The following is a 26,932-nucleotide window of genomic DNA, read 5'->3' as shown; positions in this document are numbered from 1 at the left end:
CCTTCTGGTTTTCTCCTGTATGTTCAGGGGCTAGCTCACAGGCTCAGTGAGTCCTGCCAAAGGCTGCCTCTGAAATGTTCCCTGCTCAAACACAGATTTGGTCCATATCAGTTATGATCAGACAGCAGTTCATTCTTAGGTACTAAATAAATGCAAAAGTTTCAGTCTCATTTGAGTACACATTACAAAATTCATCACCACAGCTGAAAAAGAAGAGAATATCAAGTGGAAAGATGGCTTCTGTCCTGCTTGAGAATGTCCTGCTAGATGGTGTCCTGAATGTCCTCCAGGATGTCGAGGCATGCTGGAAGTTCACTAGTGGCTTGCAGAACTTGGGTCGTTTTTGTAGCAGTGGTTCACAGCCTCTGGGATGGATAGAATCCATCTCCCTCTATATTGGTGAAGATGTAGCTTCTACAAACTCTTCCTTGTGAAGGGAAAGGGCCCTTCAAGTCCTGGTGTGCCTTGAAAAAGCACATCACAAAGGAGTAACTGTCCTGCTGGGCTCAAGACCCACCATCTTGGGTCAGCACCTTCCAAAATTCATGATAAACCAAAGCAAATTCTTTGGAGCCAGGTCTTCAGAAAGAATAAGCCTCTCTGTGGCTATATTGTCCACGTATGGGGTTTGTTCATTTTAACCAGCAGGTAGGAACGTAACTCCACTCCATCCCGAGAGACCCATGCATGAAGCAGCAGCGGTGTAGCCTGTAGCTGTGAGATCTGCATGTTCAAGCAGTTGCAGTAGCACTAGGCACGTCTCTGTTTTTCTAGGGGGATATTAGCACTGCCGTAAGAGCCCAAAGGCATCTTTCAATGCACACAAGCTTAACAGTTAGCAAACAATTAACTCTAAGCTGAAGAATGAATGTTTAACAAAGTCAGCCAAAGGACTTCCATATGGCCAACAAACAGACACATGAATTGTTTAACTTACCACCAAAAATAAAATGACCTTAAAGAGAGCCTGGTACGGTTTGGTTGCTCTGAAAGATACACCACTATTTGGTGTTATCCGATTTTCTTTCACGGAAAGCTAGTGGCTAAGAAACTTAGGGTGAGCCATTTTCTCAGGCTCATGAACATTATCAGTGTTCTCATTCTCTGGTTGACTGAAGAGAATCCAAAAAGAATAGTTTTGGAAACAAGATAAAATGTGGGGTATCCCAAAATTCAGATGTAGCTTGACAAAAATTTCCCCTGTGACAGCCAAACGTCCATTCCTGCCATTTCTTCCCCACGTTATCCTTTCTCTGAGATCAAATGAAACATGCTGTGAAAATACTTTATCCCTTGCTGTAATGTCACCACAAAACTATGGACTCTCATTACAGAAGAATTTAATATGTGGTATTTGTTGTAAATCCAAAACAACAGTAACAGCTTGATTTACACATGTGAAAAGAAGAGCTGAGCTGGACCCATCCTGCCAAGCAATACAAAGCACAGGTAAAATCAGTGGCTCTACGTGTCTGATTAGAGACAAATCACCTGCTCGTCACCAGCAGGAACAAAATAATCAGCGCATTAATTTTGTCCAGAAAGTGAGAGATTGCTGTGTGATGTCACTTGGCCTTTTCCAAACAGCAAGAGATAGAGTGAACTTTCCCAGTTCCAGAGGCAAAATGAGATATTTGCACAGGAGGAGCAACAGCCTAATTAAGAGCCTTTTTATTGCAGAACAAATAGCGATCCTCTCTGCTTTAGGGCATAATGAACCACTGTCAAGTCAGTAATTTCATTGATGGAGTGGTTAAACTTGTGCTTCCTGTGGTGAAGGAATGACAGACCAGTAACTTAAAAAAACATAGAGTAGGGCTTGATGTGAAATTTATAGAAACTAATGAATGCTGGGGACGAAGAAGCTGACAAATTGGTCCCTATCTTGGCTGATCGTAGAAGACCATCAGAACAGTCAAAAAGGCAAAAGAAACGTGAATTTCAAATAAGTTAAAGGGAGCCCAATTCATTTGCATAACTCCTTGCCACGTGATACATTAAAGATAAAGAGCATAGAAAGGTTAAAGGTAAGACTGAAAGTGGGTGTAGGAGACCCCTCAATCCAGAGTCAAAATGCTGAATTGGTAATATTCAGACAGGATTTTGAGAGGTGCTATAAACCCTCACGCTCATGGAGGGTGTTTGATTTGGCAGCAAGTTGGTTTCTGTTGTCAGAGGCATGGAGCATGTGTAGCACTCCTCTCACTGGCATGCCCCGGGGTGTATTCCGAAAAGGCTGGCCTTTCTCTAACACATCCACAATCAGCTAGGGTCAGACACAGCGTATTGTCCTCGTGGCTGATTGGGCTCTTCTTGGAACAGCATCATTTCCTAAGACATTTGCAAACATCTTTGCATAGCGCACAGGGATGAAATATTTAAAATTTACAAGTGATGCGAGAGGAACAGAAAACATTTCCAGGAAATGCTGGTTTAAAAGCTAGTGGAGTCTCAGTGGCATTGCTGTAATAAATTATTCACCGTGATTAGCTGACTGTTAAGGACTACCTGCTGGCTCCTTCTGCTCAACATTTTTATTTCTCTTCCCTTTGCTGATCCTTCGTGCTTTTTGGATTATGGACTTGGCTGTAAACTGAACCAGTCTTCAGGTCACGGCAGGTTCAGCTCATTTTATAGTGCAGTAATTCAGTCTTGGTTTAGTGCTTGGAAATGTGGTGCACTGGAGGAGGGAGACATACATAAAGTGAGGTTTCTCACCCTGCTGTTCCTTCTCGTGGAGGAGGTTGCTCACCCCATTTCCTTATGTATCAAAATCTAAGACCCAGACCTGTGACCACCGAAGAGCAGCCACAGTTTAAGACCTTTTCCTGCTGAAATGGCTTATCCCATTGCTGTTATGCAGGAGACCATGGCCTCGGTAGCACCTTTTTTGAGGCTGCTTGCTTCAGGTTGGAGTGCCCGCCACCCAGCACCAGGCTTTTCTCCTTTTTGCTTTCTGCCTCCACCTGTCCTCAGCACCCACCTCAGCCTTGCCACTGCACCCCACTGTCCCAAAAAATTGCCAAGAGCACTGGAGATGAATAAATCAGATCAGAGCACATTGGACTGGAAAGTAGGATTTTGTCCCCAGGATGGAGAATTTCCATGGGGTTTGGCTGGGCATGGCACTAGGCTGTGATTTAGGGAACATTTCTTCTGGCAGCAGTACCAGCTTAAGTGGCCTTCATCACTCTCCTATCCCATCCCAGTCCAGAGAAGGAAACTGCCCCAGCAAAGTGATCAGAGCTCAGCGTAACCCAGCCAAAAAAGAGCAGCCACTTTTAACCTTGATCAGTTCCCAATCCCGTTCACCATCTGGCCCACAGTCAGCATCAGCAGCACAGCTGTAGGGAGCTGGGTATGGGTGCAGGCTGCATAAATCACAGTGGCCAGAGAAAGAAACTATCATTAACCTACACAACAACTTTGTGGAGTGAGACGAGGTCTTCACAGCTCAGAATAAGACAGAGTTGGCTCCATGGAATTTGTCTTGTTTGAATCAGGATGAATTAACTACAGGGTGCATATAGGTCATAAGCACCACTTCTTCTCATATAAGCTAGTAAAAGTTTGGCTCAGTGTCTCTTCCAAACAGGGCTGATCTCAGACAACTAAGGAGGCAGCAACTAAGGAGACTGGCTAGGTAAAGCGACTTTTAAAAATGCGTTAGCTAGTCATACTACAGTCATGCTCAGTTTCCATTGTCGAGGTAGGTAAGTACCTTGATCACCTATAATGCTTGTAAGCACTAACACATAGTCTGGGGCACTGCTGTCTTATAAGCAAGCCAGCACTATTTTGGTGGTTCGGTGTATGTGTACCGTGGTGATACTGTCAGGCATAAAGTCCCGGGGTTTGCTGCAAGAATCCACATTCACAAAGGCTACAGCATCAGGTCCTATCCTCTGCTGCAGCCAAGTCAATCCCACGGCCGCCATTAAATACAGGAGTACCCATCAAAGTAAAATTCACTTGCTCTAAGTGTCATATTCAGATCTTAAAGGGTAATTCTCTATAAAAGCAGCCGCCGTCCTAAATGATTCTGCCGCGCACAGCAGGAGCTTCAACAAGATGCAAAGACAAATCACTCTGACAGCACAAAGTGGAACAAATTGGAGCTCAGCACCCTGGAGTTATGGCAGAGATCTGGAGCGAGACCGAGGCTTCCTCAAGCACTTGTGCTCGGCTCTGAAGTGGCAGCAGGCTCCCCACGTACCCCACCCTTCCCAAATGCTGTCTCAGTTCACCAGGACTTGCTGCTCCGAAGGTCTGGACATCTCTATCACGAGGTGAAGGCAGGCAGGAGTTCAGTGGCTGCAAATACGAGGCGTCTTGAAGTGAGTGGCTGGGCAGAAGGCTCAGAAGGTCATGCATGGCAGCCCATTGCCATGTGTATGGGATTGCTGCTGTTGTAGGACCCTAGATACAGACACCCTGCGTCACAGGTGTATTTTCAGGCACACAATCCGATAGGCTTGTGCATCGTCATCCCATGACTGGGCATGGGGTGGGTGTTCCTGTGTTTTGGTTCCAAGGTGGATGTGCTTTACAGAATGTTAGGGATTGGAAGGGACCTTGAAAGATCGTCTAGTCCAATCCCTTAGTCCTCAATCATCTAGTCCAATCCCCTTTAGTCACACTGCTAGAGAAGGCAAGGGGATCTTCAGGCAAGATGAGTGGCATAAATCATTAGAGTGAGCCATAGCTGACTCATGGGCAATAGCTTGGGCATCCTTTATGCAATACGTAGAACGTTGCGTCAGAAAGGAGAGATCTTCAGTGCAGAAAGTCACTTTGATGCGCACGTAGAGGAGAAAAAGGAGAAAAATCATTTATAAAAATCAATAAGAAAAGTTCTCTATAGACATATTGATCAAGATGCACTCAGCATGGTGACAGCAACGCAACAGCTAACAGCGTCTGCCAAATGTATGCGCATTGTAGGTGGATTTGGTCGGATATAAGATCAAAGTCTGATCTCCCGGTCTGTATACAGTTATAGACACAAATATCAAGTAAATGATGTAGGCAAATAATGCTTTGTCCAAATAACGGCTCTTCGCTCTGAGATCTGATGCTTTACTGTCACTCCGAGCCAGTAAACCACTTTGAAATTTAATAGGGAATTGTCTCCATAATGGAAATGAAGGCGGAGTGGTGATTATATAGATCTAGATGCAATTTCTGCTTGGTCAGGCCAGAATTGTTTGTTGGGGTGGTGTGGTCCCATGAGAACAGCACGCAGCAAAAAGGATCTCAAGTTGGACCAGAAACGGTTTGCCTGTTTGGCCAAAAAAAAAAAAAAAAAAGAAAGAGTCCCAAAGCCTGAGGGGAAGAAGTAATTAGATAGTGAGCTGGGACTGTTGACAGACCACCAAAAGTCTTGCTTAGCCAAACCTCTCTCTCATTCCTTGGGGGAAGGGAGGACAGCGAGCCTCTGGGAAGATCATTGGTGGGGTTGTTTCCCCACATCAAACCACACAGGAAACCTTTTATTTTTTTGTTCCAGAAAAGAGAAAAAAACGCCCCAAACTAATAGAAGTACAGGAATGAATGGAAGCATGGCAGGAGAGAGGGCTAAGTTACAGTGCAGCAGCGTCCTCATCTCCTGACCCGGGGGGCACCCTGAGCACTGGGTCATGCTAATTCACAGGTGACAGCCCGTGGAAATCTCTTGGTAAATCTGCCAGCGAAACAAGATCCTGTTTGTTTGAGCCGAGATGGTGCTCGGCCTGGATCAAACCCTTCCTCGTTCACTCTAGCTAGTTTGACAGAGGTATGATTGATGGGAGCAGGACTGGCTTGAGGCAGAACACAAATCCATGGCCGGAAACCATGGCCCCGCTGAAATCACTGGGACAAAACTGCCATTGACTTTGCTGGAGCCGTGACTGCCATAGAGCTTAAAGCCAGAAAGGGACCGCTCAGAGCCTCCACCCTGACCTCCTGCATAACTCAGACCCTAGAATTTTGCTTGCTGGTTTGTTCGGAGGAGGGAATTACATTTCCAAGGAGGAATTTTTTTTGTTGTGTTTGCTTTGTCTTTAAACTGGATGGAAAAAAAAAAAAAAAAAAGACTTGGGAGTTTGGAGCTTTACTCAAGCAAGCTGTGCGAAAAGACTCTCATTGTTTAGTTTCATTGTTTAGTACCAGTTTTAGTACCAGGATATCCTCCCGGGTTGGGTCTTGCCCATAGCACAGGAGAGTAAAAGGGTTGCATTTGAGCTGTCAGGAACGTGCCACGTTATTTCCCTGCCTTTCCTAGAAGGTTCTCAGAGCGCCCAGTCTAGGTGCTACGGTGGTGATCCGTGCATTTAGAGGGACGATTGCTCCTTCTGCATAGGGTGACTTAATGAGGCATTAATCATCTACGAAGCCGAAAGACTTGAAGGACTGGGAGATGCCACGTAGGTCAGTGAGTCCAACAGGAGTCACAGCAGGTCATTCATTAGATGCTTACAAAGAGAAATCCAGGTCAAAGAGGCATTTGGAGGTCCCTGGCCCAGCCTCCTGCTCAAATTTGGGCCAGCTTCCCACATAAGTCAGGTTACTCACGGCCCTAGTGTTTGACCACCCTTCACTGCTGCTTCCCACTGTGTCCCCACAAGACCTACCAGTGCACACTGCCCAGCTCAGTGCCAAATCCAGCTCTTCTGGGCACAGCATCAGGGACCCTGCCCCACCGCGGGGCAGAGAAGCCTGAGAATTGCTCCAAGTGGGAGTAGCTGGGCATATTTCGTTAGGAACCTGAATCCAGAGAGCACTGGGCACCAACCACCTTTGCTGCCTTTCAGAAATCCTCTCTCCTGTCCCTGCCACGAGCTACAGAGTGTCTAGCACTGATTAACTCTGCTCCCCACACCAGGGCATGAGGGACCAAGCCAGAAACGCTCCCCTCTGCTCATTCAAAAAACACCTTCCCTCCTTTATCAGGAGCCTCTGGCATTCTTCACGTGCTCTCGCGCTGACCCTACCTCCTGCTGTGTGCAAACTCCACCGCGCCGGCCCCACAGTCAATAAAAGTGGTAAAAACCCACTTCAGGCTCACACGGCTGAAATGGATGCAGATCCCCGGGCCTCCTCTCCTCCAGGCTCAGCTTAATCAGGGAGCAGCTAGCAAACCACAAGCGCGCTCACAAAAGGAGCTTGCGTCTGAAGGGCTTTGACTGCAGCTCTTTGTAACCAGTCGCAAACATCTGGTGCCTGGCGAGCCTGTCAGCCTCATGGAAGGGCTTTGCAACCAGAATATTCCTGTAGCTTGCACCTGAATTCCCCACAACACACCGTGGAGGGCTCGGGTCCCTCCCTGGCTCCTTTTCTAAGCTGCCAGCTTTGGAAAAATAAAAATAAATTAAAAAAAAAAATTAAAACAATTCTGGTACTGCTTTCCCCACCGTAGCCCCCCCCAGAGCATCTGAAACAGCACGCGTGGTCCGATCGGGAACAATTATTCCCCGGGCTGCCCCTCGGATGTTTGCAGGTTGATAAGCAGCCTTGCAAAATCAAGCGATAGCTCTGGTTCCAGTTGTACTGTCAGGATGAATCAGAGCCCTCCGTGCAATCTCTCTGACTCACAGGAAGAGGGAAAAAGGGCAATTCTCTTCTCTTTTAGGAGCCCCTTTCCCACTCTCTTGTGTGCAGCTGTGCTCAAAAGCCCGTCTCGGGGAGACTTCCTTAAGCGTCTAGCGAGGACTGAATGAGCTCATGTGCAGCCTGTAATGATGGCAACTACCAAAAATTGTTCCCATCTGAAAGCTGCCCGCTGCTGCACGATCCAAAGCGGGCTGCTGACCTCAGAAGAGATCCCAGGGGGCAAACTACCACATCACAGAGGCTCGCCCCGCCGCAAGCCCCACTAATTGGCCCCTTGTCTGCAGGCTCCGAGTGAGAGCAGCTTCTAAAGGGCCGGGGAGCTGAGCTCTCAGGGACATGCTGTGTTACCGAGGGACTTTCTCCTTAAGCCTCATTTCCAGCGTGGTTGGGGCCATGCTGTCCCTGTCCCTGCTGCGAGGTGCCTTTGGTCTGAGGAAGCCCAGACCTGTGGTTTTCCATCTCAATATTCGGGTCCCCGCGCCCCTAACACAACCCCAGGAAAGCCAATAGAGATCTTCCCACCCACGAGGGCGGAATCTACCGAAATCTACCAAAGACAGCCAAATGTCACAAAACCAGAATCCTTCTGTGTGGGAAGAGGCAAATCTGCCATGAGCTTGGATGCTTTGGCTCAAACTAAGCCCAAAACTGGCTCTCCAAAACCTGCACGCATCCGTTGTCGCCGCATTTCCACGAGACTGTGCTGAAATTACGACCAGCTCCCTGCTGCGGCTCTTACTCCCCAGTGAAGGTTGCGAGCACCGGCGTGGTAAAAGGATCTTGACGGGTAAAAATTACGCTTCCATTTAAGACCCACTAATGGCACCTCGTGCATCTGGCACCGAATTAACGGCATCAATTGGAAACCGTGCGTAAGCCGGGCAACCGGCGAAGGGAACAGCTTGCTTCCATGAGGAGAGATCAGGCATTTGTTCCTCCTGCGGGGTTGTGATCCACTAACGGGATGGCGGGTGCTTTCTTGTGGGTAGTCACGTTTGTGCAGGTGGGATTCCTTCCGTGGAGGAAGGGTGAGATCCTCTCGGATCAACACGGGCAAAACGAGTGGGAGGCTGCGGAATAATATTTGGGCAGCAAAGGGAGAGCACGGTTATGGCAGCGGTAAAATGAACGTATACACATCCGAGAGAGTGGTGCTGTGGCAAAAAGACCCAAACTCAAGCTGCGGGGTCACGTTCACCCCTTCCATCCTAAGAGCCCAGGCTTGCCTCCTTCTCTACCCCGCCAAGGAAAACAGAGAAACTAAATATGAAAGTGCAGTGACCTGGGGAGCTGCTCCGGTGCCCAAAATGTAGGTGTTAAATGCCGTTTTGGGCACTGCTGGGTATCCAAGACATCTGTGTGGGGCTGGCACACACGGCACCGGCCCTACAGGGGTCCTGCTCCCCCCTGGGACAGCGGCGGGGATCTTTTGGGGCACCCCAGGGCACGAGAAATGGCCCTGGGTGCCTGCGCTTGGCCATCTGACAGCTCCCCCGGAGCCGTGGGTGTTTGGACAGTTGGAGTTAATCATCGAAGGGAAACGGAGCTGCAGCTAAGGAGCCGAGCACCGGGAGGTTTGTTAGAGGACGAAACGGGACAGGGTTAGGGCACGGGGGCAGAGCCGCACGGAGGAGGGTGGCGATAGGAAATCCCCGCGTCTACCCGCACAGCGCATCCGAGGAGAGCGGCTGCCAGCAGCTCGGAAAAAGGTTTCCAATTCCCATTGCGCCACGCCAGAATGACAGCAGGGGACGCAGGGACAGGGGGAGATTTTCTGGAGGGTGTCAACCGCCGGGTTTTGAGCCGCTTATGGGTTCCACACGTCTGAGCGCCTCCCAGACACGTCCCCTCCGCATGCTGCGCAGCGCGGCCCTGTTCCCCCCCCCCCCCCCCGCGGTACGCACGGGCATCTGGACGCGCGGAGGCCCACGTGGCGGTCTCCTGCTTGACCCCTGTTGTTGTCAGCGGGAGTTTGGGCCCCAAACTGCCTTTTGGAGCCTTTGAAGCTCAGCTGAAGCGCGCTGAGGGCTGGTAGGGGAGACAGAATTCACATTCAGATCACAGTTCCCGGCTTAACCCTTTCACCCCAAGCCCGTCCTCTCTCGGCGGGGAAGATGGTAGGTATTTCTGTGCTCCGTTCGGTCACCGTGGCTTTTACGCAGCGATTCATTTTTCCGTGGGAGGAATCAATCAGCCCTCTAAGGACGGCGTAAAACCCAGCCCTTCGAGCTCCCTGTCCCTCTTGGCTCCCCTCCTCCCTTGTCCTCCCACCATGGGAACGACCCCGGGGGCACCGAGCAACTGCGTGCCCTGGGGGGGGCGCAGAAATTGTAGCACAGCGGGGCTCTCACAGCCCCCACCCTTCCGTCCAGTTGTAGAAAGAAAAGAAAAAAAAAAAAAAAGCAAAATACAGAACGACGACACCTGGAAGCTCCTACAAACACAACTATTCCCAATGCTCGTGCCCCTAGTGAAGAGAAAACGTCCGGGTCCCCGCTGTGGCTTGCTTTATTTTCTAGATCTCACCTCCACTAGAAGCCTAATCAGTGCAAATCAAATCACGCCTCCTGTTTACTCCTCTGCGGAGTGCTGACACTGGCAAGCAGCTTATCTTGGCGTGGCAGGAGCCAGCTCCTTCCTTGGGGGTCGGACAGGAACTCAACAGAAGCTGCCTGTAGTGGCAGAGGGAGTATAAATCAGGGAAAGCTCTGCTGGCTCTGCTCCTGGCGGAGGGAAGCAGCCCCGAGCCTCCCTCTGTGCTCGGGGCAGCACAGGGGAAGGCGATGTGCAAGAAACAACCTGGAAGGCAGCATTTCGGTTTGGGGTAACTCCTCGGTAAAGATGGGGAGAGGTCGGCGGACCTGCCCGCAGCGGTCATTTTATTTTGCGGTCGTTTTATTCCCGCTGCTTCTCCGCTGTCCTCCCTCCTGCCCCGGGGGTGGGATGCTCGGGAGCAGGGACCCCTGAGCAAGGTGCGGGTTTGGGGCACGGTGTGGGTTTGGGGTTTTGGCCTCTGTGGTGTCCCAGCACCCGGTGCACGCGCACGCAGAGGGCAGGCAGGGTCCCTGCGACCTACCCACGCCTGCTCAGCGCTGCGGGCACTGGGCGAGCACCCGGGGGAGCTGAATTTTCCCCCTGCCCGAGCTTGGGTCCGTCACCCAGCCCGAGCCCCCGTTTGCCTATTAACCACACCGTTGGTTTTGTCTGCATCGTGCTTGGAGACGACGCCAGCTGGGGTCAAAGCCGGGCTGGGGACCCAGCACCCCGACAGCGACCCGCACCCCGAATATCTGCCCTACAAAGGGAGGCTGCCTTCGCCCCCCGCCCCCCCCCCCCCCCCCGGAGGTCTGCTGTGCCCACGCCCTGTGGGATCAGCCGCACGCAGCCCAGCTGCCCACCCTGGAAGGGAAAAAAAAAAAAATCAAATATAAATTAAGTATGAAAAATAAAAGGCACCGAATCCCGGCTTTCCGTCCTTTTTTTTTTTTTGCGGGTGGAAACCGCACGGGAAGAGAAAGCGCGCCGGGCAAGCTGGAGGTGGCTCCATCCCCACCTCCCTGCGGGGAACGGGGATGGGGAAGGGGAAAAGGGATCGGGGAAGGGGATCGGGAACAGGGGAAAGGGAACAGGGAGCGGGGAAGGGGAAGGGGAAGGGGGCCGGGCCGGGCGGAGCGGGGCGGAGCGGGGCAACCCCCGGCGCGGCTCCGGGAGGGAGCGGAGGGCAGGGCGCGGGCAGGGCTTGCGAGGAGGAGCCTCACCCCCTGCTTCTCCCCCGCAGATCTTCCAATGGAGGCAGCTGGAGAACCTCTATTTCCGCGAGAAGAAGTTCTCGGTGGAGGTGCACGATCCGCGCAGGTGAGAGCCGAGCCGTGCCGAGCCGTGCGGGGCTCTCCTTGGAGCTGGGGGGCGGGGGGGGGGGGGGCTCTCTTTGAGCCGGGGGCTGCTCCTTCTTTCTCGGGCTTTGGAGCCGGCCGGCTGCTTTTGCCGTTGCGTGCCTCTCTCCTTTCCCCTCCTAGCGGGATTTTTCCCTTCCCTCCGCTTTGGCACCCTCCGAGCGAGCCCCGGGGCTGCGTTTTGCCGCCGCCCCCCCCCCGCCCCCGTCCCGCTGGGAGCTGGGCATCCCGTTTCGCACTCACACGCTGCCTTGGACATAAATATTCAGCAGTTCAACGGACGGGAATGGCACCGGACCAGGGGCAGGCTGGATGAAAGCCCATCAGTCTGTTTAGCAAGGAGTTTTGTGGGTGGGTTTTTTTTTTCGTATTTTAGAGACTTAACGTGGGAGAGAGTGAGTTGAAGGCACCGTGCTGCATCTATTGCCTGCATCCGGCCCCCCTTGCTCATCTGCGTTGGTGGATGGTTACAGCAGGCACTGACCAGCCTGTACGTTGCTCCCTAAGCTCTTCCCACTAAAATCCATGTCCCCATTGCAAAGTAAACGTGAATGCAGCTGATAGAAACCAGCTCCCTTCCCCGGACTGATTTGATGGGCTGCTGGCGGCAGCGTGTTTTGCTGATCAGTCAGCTGTGATCCTGTTTCACCTGTTTCCCGTGCCTATCTGTATACTAATCCCTGCGCTTTTATGGGGGAAATTTTGCATGCAGTTTCTCTGTGCGCGTTTGCCCTGCTAGGAGCAGGGTCACGCCGACACAGCGGTGCCTGTATCCCCAGGTACGTTTTATCAAAGCGAAAAGCGAGCAGAGCAGTTCGTACCAGGCTGCAGCTCTGGGTCAGCGGGGCCTCGGAGCATCTGCTTAATATTAAGCATGTAAATAGTCGCGTGAAATCTAGCAGAGCCAATTCCCAACATTGAGAATATTCCGGGAGATCTTCCAGCAGCAGGAGCTGGGCTGGGGGGGGGGGGAGTTCATTTCCCCCACCAAACCTTCGTCGGCGGGCGAGGCATCGGAAATGTGGGCTGCGAGCAGCCAGCTGCAAGAAGCCCCCAAACGCCCAGGCTGGCAGCTTGCTGGAAGCAGAGATCGCAAGGAAGAGAAAGCAGATAGCTCTGGGACACTTGAGTCGTGGTGATATTTGCGACTCAGTGTCATGCGTGAAACGTGACCACCCGGAGGAACTTCTCTTTCCAGCCGTGTGTCGTTTGTGTTCAGAGGATAGGAATTCCTGACGTGGGAGAGCTGCTGCCTTTTATTCCACTGGTGCTGCTTCTCCGAATGAACACTGGGAAGACAAAGCCCTGTCCAGCGTGGGTTGTTGTCAGCCTGCTGCTTCCTCGCCGCAATTTTTGTAGCCTGAGAGCACCACCGATGGGGTCCAACGGGTAGTCCGGCTGTAAAGCAGCCGGGCACGTCGCAGGGATGTGGTGGGAGCACAGCTCAGGTTGTAGCAGCCTCCTGGCCAAGGGGGATGGACCCTGCAAGGCGGAGGACTGGCCAGCGCACTGCTCCCTCCGCATTCCTCTCCCTGTCGCCAAACCAGAGCCTGAGTCAGCAAAGCCACGCTCGCAGGCACGGGAGAGCGAGCACGGCTCCGTGGTTGTGGCCAGGGCTGGGCAGCACAACGCATGTTTCTGAGCCCTGCCCCTGCCCGTGGCTTCCTGTCCCGAGCAAACCCTTTAACCTCTCTTCATCTTGGTTACTTATCCCATAAAGGAGTATAGGATGGCACCAGAATTAAGGCTCGGGCCCGTGTTTGAGGGCCTTAATGCTTCAGAACCTCGTACGCCACTATGCTGCAGAGGTTTGTGTCCCGTAGATCAACACGGAGCGTTCAGAGCTGAATCCCATCTCCAGCTTTGGCTCCAGGAGCACCTCCCTGCACAGCCCTCGTTCCCCGTCCAGCGATGGGGATGAGGCAGCCCCGCGCTCATCCTCACCGGGACCACCAGCCTCCGTCCTGCTGCCTCCCTGGGGAGTTGTCTCACGATCCGCAGGGTGGCACGGGAAGGGCTCAGCCACAGACACGAGATCCCTGTTGTCTCAGATTTTGTTTGCATTGGCCTGCTTTCTCAGAGAAATTTCACTCCGATTTGTGGCTTCACAGTTTGATTCAGGAACACGTTTTGCAACGCTGAAAAGTCCCTGACACGAGAGCTGTCCCCCGTTTCCCAAGCGGATCCTGGCCAGCAGTTCCCATTTCTCTGTATAGTTTTGCTTTTCTTTCATTCTTGGCTCTGTCACCATTTCCTTTCCCCACGTGCCTTCCCTGCACTCCACCTTCACCTCTGGTTTCGAACAGCTCAGTAGCTCACGGGCATGCTGGAGGAGAGGTGGCAGAAGGGGAGCCAGTGTTTGAGCAGACTTGAGGACTTCAGGGCGCTGGGCAGAGAGTCAACCAACCCTTGCACTGCCCAGCAGAGCTCCTGCAGAGTCACCGCCACGTCTGCACTGCACAAAGTGCCTGCTGGCTGTGGAGCCCCTTCGTAGCATCCCCTGCTCTCCTTCCTTCTTCCCCTTCCCAATCTGTGTCCCTGAATCAAAGCCCATAACGAAAGCATCCCGTTTCTGACCTAGCCTGCGCTCTCATTCAGGGCTTTGCTGGTGGGGTTAGAGTTGAGGGATGGGGAGGGATAATCAGGCAGTTTTGTACAGCTGTGAGAGCGGGGGGAAACCTAACCTGTATTTTTTTGCTAATATTTGAGGACAATCGTGAGTCCCAAAGAGGAAACAGCTCTCATTTTTCCTGTTTTTATATTCAGTCGGCTAATCTCTGAGTAGCACTCTTCTCTCCAGGGCACTAGGCAGCCCTCTCCGAGCCTCACAACGTCCCAAACCACATGGCAGGTCCTGCTACATCCGTTTACCAGTGGGAAATCAAGGTACCTGAAGAGCTTCTCCTGCATCCTCTAAAGCAGCCATTGATCCTGGGGCTCTTTAGTTGTCACCAGGATCCTGATATTTGAGATCCACCATCTGGAGGCAGTGGAGGGTGTGAGGACTTGGCCGCAGGTGGCTCAGCATGGGATGAGACACTCAGGATTCACCCGAGCTTTGGCATCAGTGACTCCCGTGGCTGGCGTCAGCTCAGCTGAACCCAGGAGTCCAGTCCAAACTGGACAAACTGGATGATCTTTCCTGGTAGACCTCCGGTGCTTTCTAACTTGAGGAGTCATCTAGGCTAAAGGCTGTCTTGATCTGAGTAGCGATTTCCCTCTGCTCTCTAAGCATTTTTCTCTGCTTTTACTGTGAGGTCTGTGGTTGTTTTCTGTGGCAGAACGTATCTGAGGAAACCGTGGCGTAACCCCAGCTCACTCTTTCTTCCTCTCTAGGGCATCTGTGACCAGGAGGACTTTTGGGCATAGTGGCATCGCTGTGCATACGTGGTACGCCTGTCCGGCACTGATAAAATCTATCTGGGCTATGGCCATTAGTCAACATCAGTTCTACCTGGACAGAAAGCAAAGCAAGGTAAGCATGTTGGTGAGGAAGTGCATGCGTTGTGTGAGTCGTTCTCACCACCCAAGCATCCAGCAAGGTCAAGTTGGCTCCTTCGCTGCTGTCCCTTTCCACGTGAGGTCAAAGAAGGGCAAAATAACTCAAAATGCCTGCTGACTTTGGCCAGGTTGAGGGAATTTGTGATGAATCCATGTCTATGGGAGTGAGGTTTGAAGGGAGAGTTGTACTGAACTGTGGACAAAGTGGGGAAGCCAAAGTTTGCACACAGATGGGGTCATGTCCATGTCTGGATGGTTTCCACACGTCTTCTGGTTCTTGAACTCTGTCATAACGTTAGGGCAGCTTCCAAGGAGTGAGTGCAAAGCAGCTTCAGGCTACGCACCTACCTCAGAATTCTTCTTGCTGTCCCTTGCCTTTTACTATCCTATTTTCCCTAAAAATGAGGGGAGGGGTATTATTTCTGTCTCTCCATCACAGCAGCTGGGGGGGCAGGCTGCTGACAGCCTGGTCTTACAAGGAACTGTCTGGAGGTGGTGCCCCACAGAGGGCCGCTCCACACACAAAAGAAACCACCTTGAAACCAGAGGAGCGTGTGTATTCCCTCTAATTCTTTTCATCAACAGTAATTTTAGGCATACCCAGAGCAGCAGGAGATTGCTTTGATCACTTTAAGATCACTTAGAGACAGAGGAGAGACTTCTCATGGAGACGTCCCTCTTCATATGAGCCTGCTGGTGTAAAACTTTACAGATCAGATGAAGGCTCTATTGAGTGGGTACCAGCTTATGAACACGGACAAAATTGCAAACTCACCCGATAGCAAGTAAGGGTTTCCAGTCCCCCACTTCTACCCAGCACCACCAGGGCAATGCACCACCCTCCCTGGTTTGCCCAGCTGTTGCTCTCAATAAAACAACCCCACAAATAAAAGTTTAGGTTTTTTTTTAACTGTTAGCCAGATGGATTCGCTGATCTAGCTGCAAGGTATTTAGGTCACTAGCAAGCAACAAACAAAATGAGATTCCTGCTCCTCCCATTTCTTTGGTAAGATACTGGGTCTTTTAAATGTCCGGGACTTCCCTTCAGTGACTTCTTGTGTTGCTGGCAGATTGTGTTTCAATCCGAGCTCCCCTCTCTCACACCCCTACAGATAGCACCACCCACCAGCCCTCGTTTGTCAATCTGTCACGTCTGCGACCATGTCAGAGCGCTTTGTCACAATAATCCCAGCGGTCACGCTGAGCCTTTGAAGTTAAGGTACACAAACATTTTTGTGCCTTTTCCTTAAGGGAGCTGGTATTTTAGTCTGTTGACGTGACACCGTCAGGATTGATAGATCCATCAATTTTAAATGATCCGTTCAATTCATCCCCTCTGGTCACTTCAGGACACAGTATCCGTGTGCACTTCGCTTTTGAAAACCAGTAAAGCATGCTCTAGAGGGGGCTGATGTGAAATGTCTTTGTTTCAGCTCTCAAGAGCTCAGGCAAACATTTGAGTTTCAAGTCACGTGGGTCCCCATCCCCTTAAATCAGAGCCCCCACTTCAGATGAATCCCCAGCTTCAAAGCGAAACTTAGCTACCCCCTGCTTTTATGTCCAAACTTGGCATTTCACGTGGTTTTGACAAAAGAAAGAAGAATAAAAATAAACTGAGAAGAAAAAGCCTGCTGGAACTCATTGCAGCTGAGCCTTCACCCCAGTGATTAGATGGCAGGAGATAAGACGGCGATGAAGCAAGCTTGAACTCCAAGCTCTTCACATAACTGTGCACCAGTTGGATCTGGACCTGCTGCACAGCCCCGCTGGAAAAGCCTATTCACGTGATTTTAAAATGAAACAAAATCAGCTCGCATGCATTTTGCTCCTTTTGTAAGGAAGCGAGGTCCCAGCCTTCCCCGCGATCTCGCTCCACGTTGAACTCCTGCCAGCTCGCCGAGTTCCCAGCGTCTCGCTCCCCACTGATTTCTGTCTGTGTCTCCATGCAAAGTGTAACACAGGCTCTCAAAAGATCCCCGGCCCTCTGAGCGAACATGTCAGCGTGCAGAATTCCTCTCAGCTCTCCTTTCTGCGCGAGACAAATGCAGCAGGACTTTAAGCCGTGCCTTTGCTCTGCTGACTGCACCGAGTCAATCAAATGTTTGCCCTAGAAGCCCCGAAAAGTTTCCTTTTGTGGAAATTCCCAGCAGCACGTTTCTCCAAGCGCAGGGCTCTCTGGCTGAATGAACTGGCAGAAAATAGGCCTGGGCTTTCAAAAAATCCTGCTGAAACACCTGCAGCCAGACCCCATCACTGCAAGCAGGAGGGATAAATTCGTCCCTGATGTCCATCCACTCCTGCGTCTCACTGAGGGATTTTCCCTCACCCCGTGACCCTGTCAGAGCAGCACTGGGGATCAGTTGGGCCCCGTGCTTTGAAATGACTCATGAATGAGCTAGTCTCCTCTGCCTAAATGAGACTTGGCAGGTCTGCACTAAGTGCTTTACGTTGTGTTTTTGCCTAGAGGGACTGCAGGGCCCAGGGGAGCGCTAATGGGCTGTAATCTAGCTTTCCACCATTGTGCTGTCCTACGAAGTCTAGCCCGGGCCTTTCTCTAGCTGCTGCTCAGTGGCCTGTATGAAATGAGCTGTGGCTCTGATTCCTGCTGCTGCTGAGTGGCTGTCCAAGTACGAGACCACCGGACAGTGATCAGCACCGCTGGAGTCAGCAGACAGCAGGGATAGAGCAGCGTGGAAAGTTCACCCCCTTCCCATCAGGAGATGCCCCATCCCCTCTGGTTAGTACACAGCACCGTACAAGGCCAACGGGATCCTGGCGTGCATTAAAAGGAGCGTGGCCAGCAGGTCAGGGGAGGTGATCCTCCCCCACTACTCTGCCCTGGTCAGGCCTCACCTGGAGTACTGTGTCCAGTTCTGGGCTCCCCGGCACAAAAAAGACAGGGATCTCCTGGGAAGACTCCAGCGGAGGGCCACAAAGATGATACGGGGCCTGGAGCATCTCCCCTGTGAGGAAAGGCTGAGAGACCTGGGCCTGTTCAGCCTGGAGAAAAGAAGACTGAGAGGGGATCTCATCAATGTGTATAAATACCTGAGGTGTGGGAGACAGAGGGATTTGGCCAACCTCTTTTCAGTGGTTTGTGGGGACAGGACAAGGGGCAATGGCCACAAAATGGATCACAGGAAGCTCCGCACCAACATGCGAAAGAACTTCTTCACGGTGAGGGTGATGGAGCACTGGGACAGGCTGCCCAGGGAGGCTGTGGAGTCTCCTTCTCTGGAGATATTCAAGGCCCGTCTGGACGCCTACCTGGGCAGCCTGCTCTAGGGAACCTGCTTTGGCAGGGGGGTTGGACCCGATGATCTCTGGAGGTCCCTCCCAACCCCTACAATTCTGTGAGTCTGTTAGCACAACTGCAGTCGGATCCAACACCTTCCCCACCAGCAGGTTCGCGTTGCTCCCTCTGTGGAGGAAGCTCACTTCTGCCCTGCTGATCTCCCGTGTGGTCTCTTTTGGTTTGCTTTTCCCCTGTGCGGGCTGCAGGGATGCCAGGCTTTGGCCTTACCCTACAATTTCATTTCCCCAATGCACTCTTACTGCCACTGCTGGCTTGGCGTGTTGGCCAGGACTGCAGCACCCAGCCGTGTTGCCTTCACTCAGCGTTTTCCTTGGTGCCTAGTCAAACAGGTAGGGCCAGAGCGTGCTCTAATTTGTAGTCTGGATGTGAGTGAAAATAAACTACATGGCTTCCCACCGTAACTACCCTACAAGTACAGGAAAACCACGGCCTCACAGAATGGGAGGACGGGGTCTGTCTTTACAGACGTGGGGTTTGTAGCCTTTCCTAGACATCCACTGCAAAGAGTCAGTCTCCTGAGTTAGGTTTGACCGGTATGGCTGTTCCTGGGATATTCAAGGTATACATAACCCTACGTAACTGTAGGGTTATGCAGCATATATACATCTGCGGGGAATAAATCACTGGGGTGGCAGCAGCCTGAAGACTTGTTGCCTCCAAAGATCTGGCATTGCAACAAACCAGCAGTTCACGCTCGGGCTCCTTATCGAAACTCAGGCTGGAGGAAATCTTGTTAGATAAAAGCAGTGGCCTTCTTCTTCACCTAAACGTAACCTTCCCGAGCTGCTTGAAGAACATTTTTCACAAACCTTGTTGCATCTTATTTCTGACCATAAACCTCAGATCCAGAAACAAAAAGAATGTTATCCTTCTCCCTGGGCTGAGTCTGGGGAGGAGTTGCTGGAAATGAGAGGTTTTTGTCTGGCTGTAGCATTAGTTTAGGATGCTCAGTACTGGCTGCCTGATCTGCTCCAAGATCTGGCAGGTAGCTCTGCCTTTGCACTCAAATGAGTGACTGCACACCCCTTGTTCTTAGGGTTGTTGTGGAAATAAGCTTGTGAGGCATTCGGGTACCTCTGAACGGTAATGGCAGAGCCTATAAATACCCAGGAATATTAAATTATAATAGTACTTCTGTGGGTGCTTTCAGTATGAGGCTCTCCCAGTGCTGTCTTCATTTGCAGTCTTAAATTAATCTTAGAAATACAGTGTGCAACAGGGAGACATTTTCCTTCCCTTATTATCTCACTGATGTGCAAACAGAGGCAGAGGATGGCTGGGATCTTAACCTTAAGTGCCTTACCCAAAGCCCCACAGCAAGTCAGTAACAGCCACGGGTGAAGCTCGACGTGGTGAGCATTCAGCCTTCGGTTCACCCTTAGTTCTTGTTAGAATGATCTCTGCTTTCTGAGGACGTGAAAGAGTGCTGAAAATCCCATCACGGCCAGCTTTCCCTGTGCTCCCATCTCATGTTAGCTCCAGTGGGAATAGATCACGTCCTGATATGTAGGTGTCCATCAGCTCCTGATTTGTCGGTGCTGGAACACATCACATACGAGTAGAGCTGAGAGTCTCTTCTGGCTTTGCAGAGGTGAATGGTGATCTTACAGAGAGGCTCTGGTGATCTTACCCTGAGTCCTCACCACGCTCCCAAACAAAAATTTACGTGCAGCCTTAGCACGCAGTGCCCACAGCTTTCTGGGTCCTGGGAAATGGAGATCCCAGGTCCGTGGCCCTGGGAGGCAAAGCTAATTGAAGCTCAGCAGCTCAAGGCTTGCGAGATTTGGGCAGCGGGCTGAACTCCAAGCTCTCTCACAGGAGGCTCAGTGACTCAGAAGCCAATTTCCAGATGGGAGATGAAACGGCAGTCGTCTTTGTGTGCAATACACAACATGTTACGGACAGCAAGCTTCTTCCTGACTCATTTTCCTCCTTGTTATCGTGGTTTGTTAGCTGAAGTGAATTCACCAACCAACACATAAAACAGAGCTCAGAACATAAGCCGGTCCTTATTTCAGAAGAGGCAGGAGGGATTTTTTCATGCGGACAGATGATTCCACAATGGCTTAATGAAAATTTCCTTACATTTCTCTCTGAAGCGCTTGAAGATGACCTCAGTCGGAAATGGGATGCAGGACTAGAGAGCTCTGGGGGTTGTTCTGATACAGCAGCTGCCATTTTAAGGTGATCCAAAGGCTGTACTGGTTAGAAAAAGGGCTGGAAAATTCTTACGGCCACCCAAGTCTCCACCATATGCAGAGTTCATCCTCGCAGTACTTCTAGGGCTGTAACTGAAGGGCCATCCCCATCAGCTGTGATCAACGTGCTTGATCCTCTTGTCTATGTTCAGCACTCCCAAGGTGCTGCCAGCGATACGAAGCACAGATAGAGGGCAATCCACTAACAGTGGGGTTTGGGTGGCAGAGGCAAGGCAGCCGCTAGGACTGGGTGAGCCCAGCCCTGCACCCGGCCTCTGCGCTCGGTGCTCGGTGCCACCGGGATCAAGTCTTTTTTCTCCTGAGATAGGTTTACTTTCCCCTGGAGGTTCCTGGATTGTTGACACCTGGTGCTGTACAGTGGGTGACTCCTTGTCCCAGCATGGCCAGTTCCTGAGCTGGGGCTGGCTGTTTTCTTACTGGAGTAATGTTATTGCTCTGGAGAGGTCCCCCAAAGTAGGTGCGTTGCATGCTGCTCGTTAGTCTGGACCATAACCAGAACATGTTTTCCTGCCAATATTTTCTTCTAGCTGCTCATGACAGCCCATTTAAGCCGCGTCCTCACGTTGTGTTGGTCCAGAGCTCATAGCAGATTTGGAAAGACTCCTCCTGGCTTCATTCAGTTGCTAGAAGTGGTCTTTAGCCTTCAGGCTTTGCAGTTCATTATGTTAGCATTTCTGGAGGTTTCTTATTGTGTGTGCTAGCACAGTGAGTCCATACATAGTTTCGTTAAGAGGGAAAAATATCCATGGCAAAGCAGAGAAAGTAACAAACAACAGCAAGAGATGCCAGAATTGCACCCACTTAAGAATCTAAAAAGTGCAGCAGTGAATGCAGTGCCAGATTGCTTCTATTCTTGTAAAATAATCCGAGTTTGCTGTGGAGGCCTGTTTCCTGCCACAGTGAAATGACTTCTTGCTCCTGTGAGCTTTAAAGAAGTGCTAGGTAATTACTAACTCTTGTGTTCCTGTCCAGTCCAAGATTCATGCTGCAAGAAGCCTGAGTGAGATTGCGATTGACCTGACCGAAACTGGAACGCTCAAGACCTCAAAGCTGGCCAACATGGGGAGTAAAGGCAAAATCATCAGCGGCAGCAGCGGGAGCCTTCTGTCATCAGGTAGGTCCTTCATCCTGTAACGAGAGAATGTGGTGGGAAGGGCCATGGCCGTAACATCATGGGGAGCTGCCAGAAGCTGCACTGCAGAAATGAAAGTCACTTCCCTTCAGTCTTTCTGTCTGTCCAGGTGTCAGTCTGTCTCTCAGCATGTTGCCCCCTGACCAGCACAGGCCACAGCCTCCCCCCTCTCTCGTTACAGCTGCTCCTTTCCTCTTTGGCCCCAGGATGCCATCTCCAGCCTCTCGCTTCCTCGCTGTGACCTGGTCTCTCTTCACAGACCCTGCTGTGATCACCCCTTGGCACCCAGCTCATCCCAGGCTGTTTGCTGCCCTAGGCAGATGTGTCCGTGATGCAGTCCCCAAAGAGCAGTGGGGAAGCAGTCAGCCAGTGCAGCAGACAAGGGAAACTGAGGCTGGGAGTTGGTGATGTCCTTCCGCAGTATCAAAACAGGGTGGCTTCTTCACAGAGCACACACCTGCCTTGCCTCTTTGTTGCAGGAATTTTCCAGGTATCTCAAAAGAGCTGTGCCCTGGCACTCCCCACCAGGGACCTAGAGGTTTCTTTTAGTGGCTTAGAGCACCTTCCTGAATGAGGAGGACAAAACCTGTGAAAGAAACTCAAGAGAAGTTGAGAAGGGACAGAGCTAGAGCATCAGAAGAGAAGGAACAGGGAAGGGGAGTCAGGAGCTTGTCTATTTCTTTGAGACTTTGACTGAACAGGTGAAGCGGTGTGTAAGTGCTAAAACACTCCAGGAGCAAAAGTAAGGATTGGTAGATTGCAGAGAGCTTGGAGCTGCTCGGTGGCGAGCTCTTCAGGAGGGCAAAGTTGCAGGTATCAGTATAATTAGTAGTTCCAGTCAATTAATTGCCCTCTGTTAAGTGTTACATCAAGTTATCGGAATTGATTGTGATGAGATCTGTAACAGCAGAGAATAACCTTCTCGTGCTTGCCAAGGAAAAGGTCTGTGTAAGAATGCACGAGCTTTAAAACTGAACCCACTCTGCTGCAGTAGATCAGCTCTGCATCACCGTATCCTTCGTGGCTCTTAAAAACCACCCTCTCCTGCCTGGAAAATGCCCAGTAAGGGGTTAAAATGTGCAATGCTTCCTGAGCTCAGGAGCAGCCTGCTGTGCAATTCCTTGCCCTGCCTGCAAACAGAGATGCCTTTCTGCTCCTTAGGTCCCCCCGACGCGGCACACAATCCACCGTCTGTACCTCCCATCGCTCCGGGAGCGATGCAGTAGCCGAGCAGCTCCTGGCCCGGTGTCGGGTTGTTGGAGCTCTTTGTTTGGCATTTTTTCCAGCTCTCCTGCAGGAAAGTAAATAACGTTAAGTACCCCGAGGAAGTTCGAAAGGTCTTTCCAAGATCTCGGCCTCCTGGGCACCATTCCCAAGTTTGTGAAAGCTACTCGGTAGTAATCCTGTTTTCATGTTCATACACTAACTTTTAGCCTTCCTACAAAGCACGTGGGGGGCCTGCTTTCTGCTCGCACGCTGGGCAAGAGCAGCAGCCAGGTGAAAGCCAGCAGCAAGTCAGGCCCAGAAAAGCTCTTGTAGGGCCAACACCTGATCCGTGCTGTGTGGACAGAAGTCCCAAACGGCCACCTGCCCGTGCTTTTATTTCTGTATTTTTTTTGCTCGCTGCTCAAACCCATTCTGGCTGGGAATGGGGTCTGTGGACTCAGCAGAATTGCAATAGTGACCAGACCCGTGCAGAGGTCACTGACCAGAGGAGTCATTTCTTCTCGCCTGCGTAGGTGGATGAGCCTACATCGATGCCTACTGAGGACTTTGTGAACCTCTCTTTTGGCTGAGGTGCTGCCAGTGGGCCAGGAGAGCATGGCTCCCTCTGGGTTCCTGCATTCAGAGCTGCCTTTTAGGTCTTACCAGCTTTGGGGACAGGACTCTTTCAAAAATGTTAGGGAGCACTGCAGGGTTTGCAGCTCCTCTGTGCCTTCTGGAGCTAGAAGCACGCTTCTGGAGGTAGGGAAATTTAGAGAGAAGACATCTGCCAGAGGAGAGCAGATACCAAGGAATAGGAGACCCTGGATGTCTTCTGTATAGTCACCCAGATGGCTCCGCTCCAGGAGCCCCTTCCCTTGAGCCTGGCTGGCAGAGGTGACCCAGCCCTGTCCCAGTGGGTGGGAAGGGGCATTCACTGCTTCTCCCGGTGGGCACCGTCACCAGCTCCATCCCAGCACTGGTGTTTCCTCCCATTGTGCCGACGTTATCGGCGCCCAGCCACAACAATGACGGGTTATCGCAGCACAGCCCGTGTGCTGGAGAGAATAAGTGCAAATGATTAAGTGGCCGCAGTGGATTTCCAGGCTATAAATACCCGGAGTGACTTGAAATCACAAGGGCAGAGCTGAATCCGTCGCTCCTACCCCACTTCCCTGCTGTTCCCTGTCCTTTTCTCCTGGAAATTACTCGGAGCCATTTCCTCCCTTCGTCTTGCTCCTCCTCAGTGGAGGGGCTGTCACTGCCACGAGGACCACACAAAAGCTGCCGTGTCTCCCCTGAGTTTGCAGCAAGATTGCAAGGAAAATATGCATGTTGCTTACAGCTGTCACGTTTGCTGGCCAAAATCTTGCTGTGTGGTGCTTTGCAGTCACTGCCCCACGTCACTTACAGTCTCAGGACACAGCAGAGGGGAAGCGGAGCCTTCTGCTGGAACAGTGACTTCGTGTGGTCACAGCAATTCGGGACCAAAGCCCAAGCTCCTCCGTGTTTTCCAGGCCCTCGATCTCAGTCAGTGTCCACTGCAGTTGTAAGTCGGATCCCTGATGCCCCCAAGCTCCTTTCTTACAAGCTCACCTTTTAATTTCTGTCCTCATTTCAACTCTTAAGAGGCTGCCCAAAACAGAGGGCTGCCGGGATGTAGCTCAGGGATCTTCTGGGCCATTTCTGGATATACAGGGCAAGATTTGCCTACAGATAAAAGCTCTGCTGGCATGAACCATGATCAAACCCAGCAGATGATTATCGGAGTGAAATCAAATGAGGTCTCAGGTGGATTTTTGTTTCTTCAGAGCAGTCTGTGCCATACGAGCTTTACAGTGATCCTAGCCAGCGAGGAGCCCCGTTACTGCTGGGCTGTTGTTGTCCTGAACCCCAAACCATCTCACTGGGCAGAAGAGAGGCCACAGAGGAGCCACCTCTGCTTTAGCTCTGCAGATGAGGCCCCTCGAGCCCTGCTCCTCCAGCAGCAGCAGAGGTTTCCCGTGAGTGACCTGTTTACACTGGGAAATGCCACGAGTGTGCAGACAGGACCCGGCCAGCCAATTCCTCCCCTCCATCCGGCGGGGCTGGCTCCCAGCTGTGCGCCCCGCTGAGCGTCAGCAGCGGATGAAGAGCACCCGGCACGGCCCGCGAGCTCACGAGGACGAGCTGCCCGCAGGATGTCTGAGCACATCCTGTGCGGAGCAGCGCCAGCTGGGCTCCCCGCGCGCCACGGAGGAGGATTTCCTATTTGTCTGGCAGAGCCGAGAGCGAGCGGCCGGCCGAGGTTGCTGGCTGCTACGTGCTGACATCCTGGTGCCGTGAGTCAGCCCGGGCTCTGGCACGGAGCAAAGCGGGGAGACTCCACTCCCTGCTCCAGGGACAGCCTTCCGCGGGGACCTGGATGCAATGCCAGCAAGCTGGAGCCGGCAGCAGGATGTAGTGCGAAAGGTTTGTCATATTTAGATGTGTTTTTACTGCAGCAGGAGACACAAAATAAGAAAGAGAAGAGCTGGATGCTCCTCCTTCGCTGCTGCTCAGCCACCTTGTTGCAGCTCCTCTCCTCTCACAGATACTAGCACCAAGCCTCAGCAATTTCTGCCCTTCGGCATCCCATCTATCCTCCCTGTTCATTTGCACCATTCTCACTTATCCCTCTTCCACTGTGCTGCAGGAGGTGGAGAAAATGGGGACCAACAGTGAGTCACTAGTAGGGCTCTGCTCTACAAACTTGTGGCTCGTGTTGCTGGCCTCCTTCCCTTCGACAAGCTTTACAGCAAAGCTTGTCTTGGAGCAGGCACTTCTTAACCAGGAACCCTTGTAGACCTGGACAGGCACAGGACATCGCCTTGGTGAGATTTGTTGAGTGTTTGACTCGCTTCATGTCCCCAGCGATGTCACCAAGACATCACCAGTATTGGTCAAGACTCTCCCAACATCGCCAGCGTCGGAGGGGTCTGAAACCAGCCCGTTGGCACTGGTGAAGAAGCTCAGCTGTGAGTTGTGAGTGAGTTGAGCAGGGAGGACCACGTTCTCCCCCTGTTCCACAGCTCATGTTCTCCTGAACGTTGGTGGAAGAAGTCACCCAGAGAGGCCAGGTGGGCATCAGAAGATGCATAGCTCATCCACAAACAAATAGGGAATTACGTGGGTGCTCGGGTCACCAAGACCTGTGTCCTGTCCTGTGTGCTGAGGCAGGAAGAGCATGTATAATTTCCTTGGCTTTGAAATGAAACCACCACCAGCAGCTATAAAAACGGGCCCCGATTCAGCAGGTTCCTGGTGCCTTTCAAAGAGAGGGACCGATGCTTCCTACCCAGCGTGTTTTCTCAGCCCTTTCTCTTTTAGGGACATCAAATGGTTCTGCAGAAGCGTGTTGAAATGCAGGATTTGATAAATCTTTACACAGCGAGTGGAAATGAGGCTGAATAATAATATTCACAGGGAGGTTCAAAAGTCACCCAGGGAAATTACATATTTCAGCCACGTTTCTCTGGATTACTCCATTAGGAGCTAGCCCTAATGGTGGCAGCTAAAATACCTGAGCAAGCCTCCCAGTCAACCATTTCTGTTGCAGTAGGAGTTCCTTACATTAGGACTCATCCTTCAGAACTGATTTTTCTCAGCTGATGTTCCCCTTTGGGAGGCGCAGGGCAGCTGGGACTCAGTGAGCATCGTATTTAATAGGGCTGATTTACAGTAGTAGCTGCTCGGTTGGATTGGTTTGTGCTGGTCTTTGATTATTTCTTCGGTTGTTTTTTTGTGGTCTTTTGATTTGTTCTGACATTTTTGGGTCAGTTACCACGGGATTTAGAAGTGGGTCTGTGGTCACAGCCTTGCTTGAGGCTGGATTAATACATTTTTATAAATGAAGAGCTTCTAATGGCAGCTGCAGGCACCCCAGCAGTACAGAGCACTGTCCTCTGCGATTTTAACAAGCCTCTCACTCGGGTGTGATTCTCTTGACTGATCAAGTTTGCTTTTCACCTGTCAGAGCAAGCAGAGAATCCGACCCATAAAAGTCTAATAATACACCCCAAAACAGTTCAGCTTTCTTGGACAGAAACCCCAACCC

General features: G+C 51.6%; 1 protein-coding gene across 10 annotated transcripts in view; it reads left to right on the top strand.

Moving 5' to 3' along the window:
- The window catches only part of FRMD4A (FERM domain containing 4A), a 208,531-nt gene that overhangs the window by 158,323 nt on the left and 23,276 nt on the right, over positions 1–26,932 (top strand). For all 10 annotated transcript variants that reach the window (XR_004779106.2, XM_035549545.2, XM_035549542.2 and 7 more), the window contains exons 12-14: positions 11,372–11,448; positions 14,823–14,961; positions 21,495–21,636. Coding sequence is in view for 9 of the 10 variants with exons in the window: in XM_035549545.2 (XP_035405438.1) it covers positions 11,372–11,448; positions 14,823–14,961; positions 21,495–21,636 (358 nt within the window). In the remaining variant the exon portion in view is untranslated. The remainder of the gene's footprint in view (positions 1–11,371; positions 11,449–14,822; positions 14,962–21,494; positions 21,637–26,932) is intronic.

Source organism: Cygnus atratus, chromosome 1 (assembly GCF_013377495.2).
Source record: "Cygnus atratus isolate AKBS03 ecotype Queensland, Australia chromosome 1, CAtr_DNAZoo_HiC_assembly, whole genome shotgun sequence".
Taxonomy (NCBI): Eukaryota; Metazoa; Chordata; class Aves; order Anseriformes; family Anatidae; genus Cygnus; species Cygnus atratus.
Note: the sequence above shows the minus strand (reverse complement) of the source record. Positions and strands in the feature narration are given on the sequence as shown.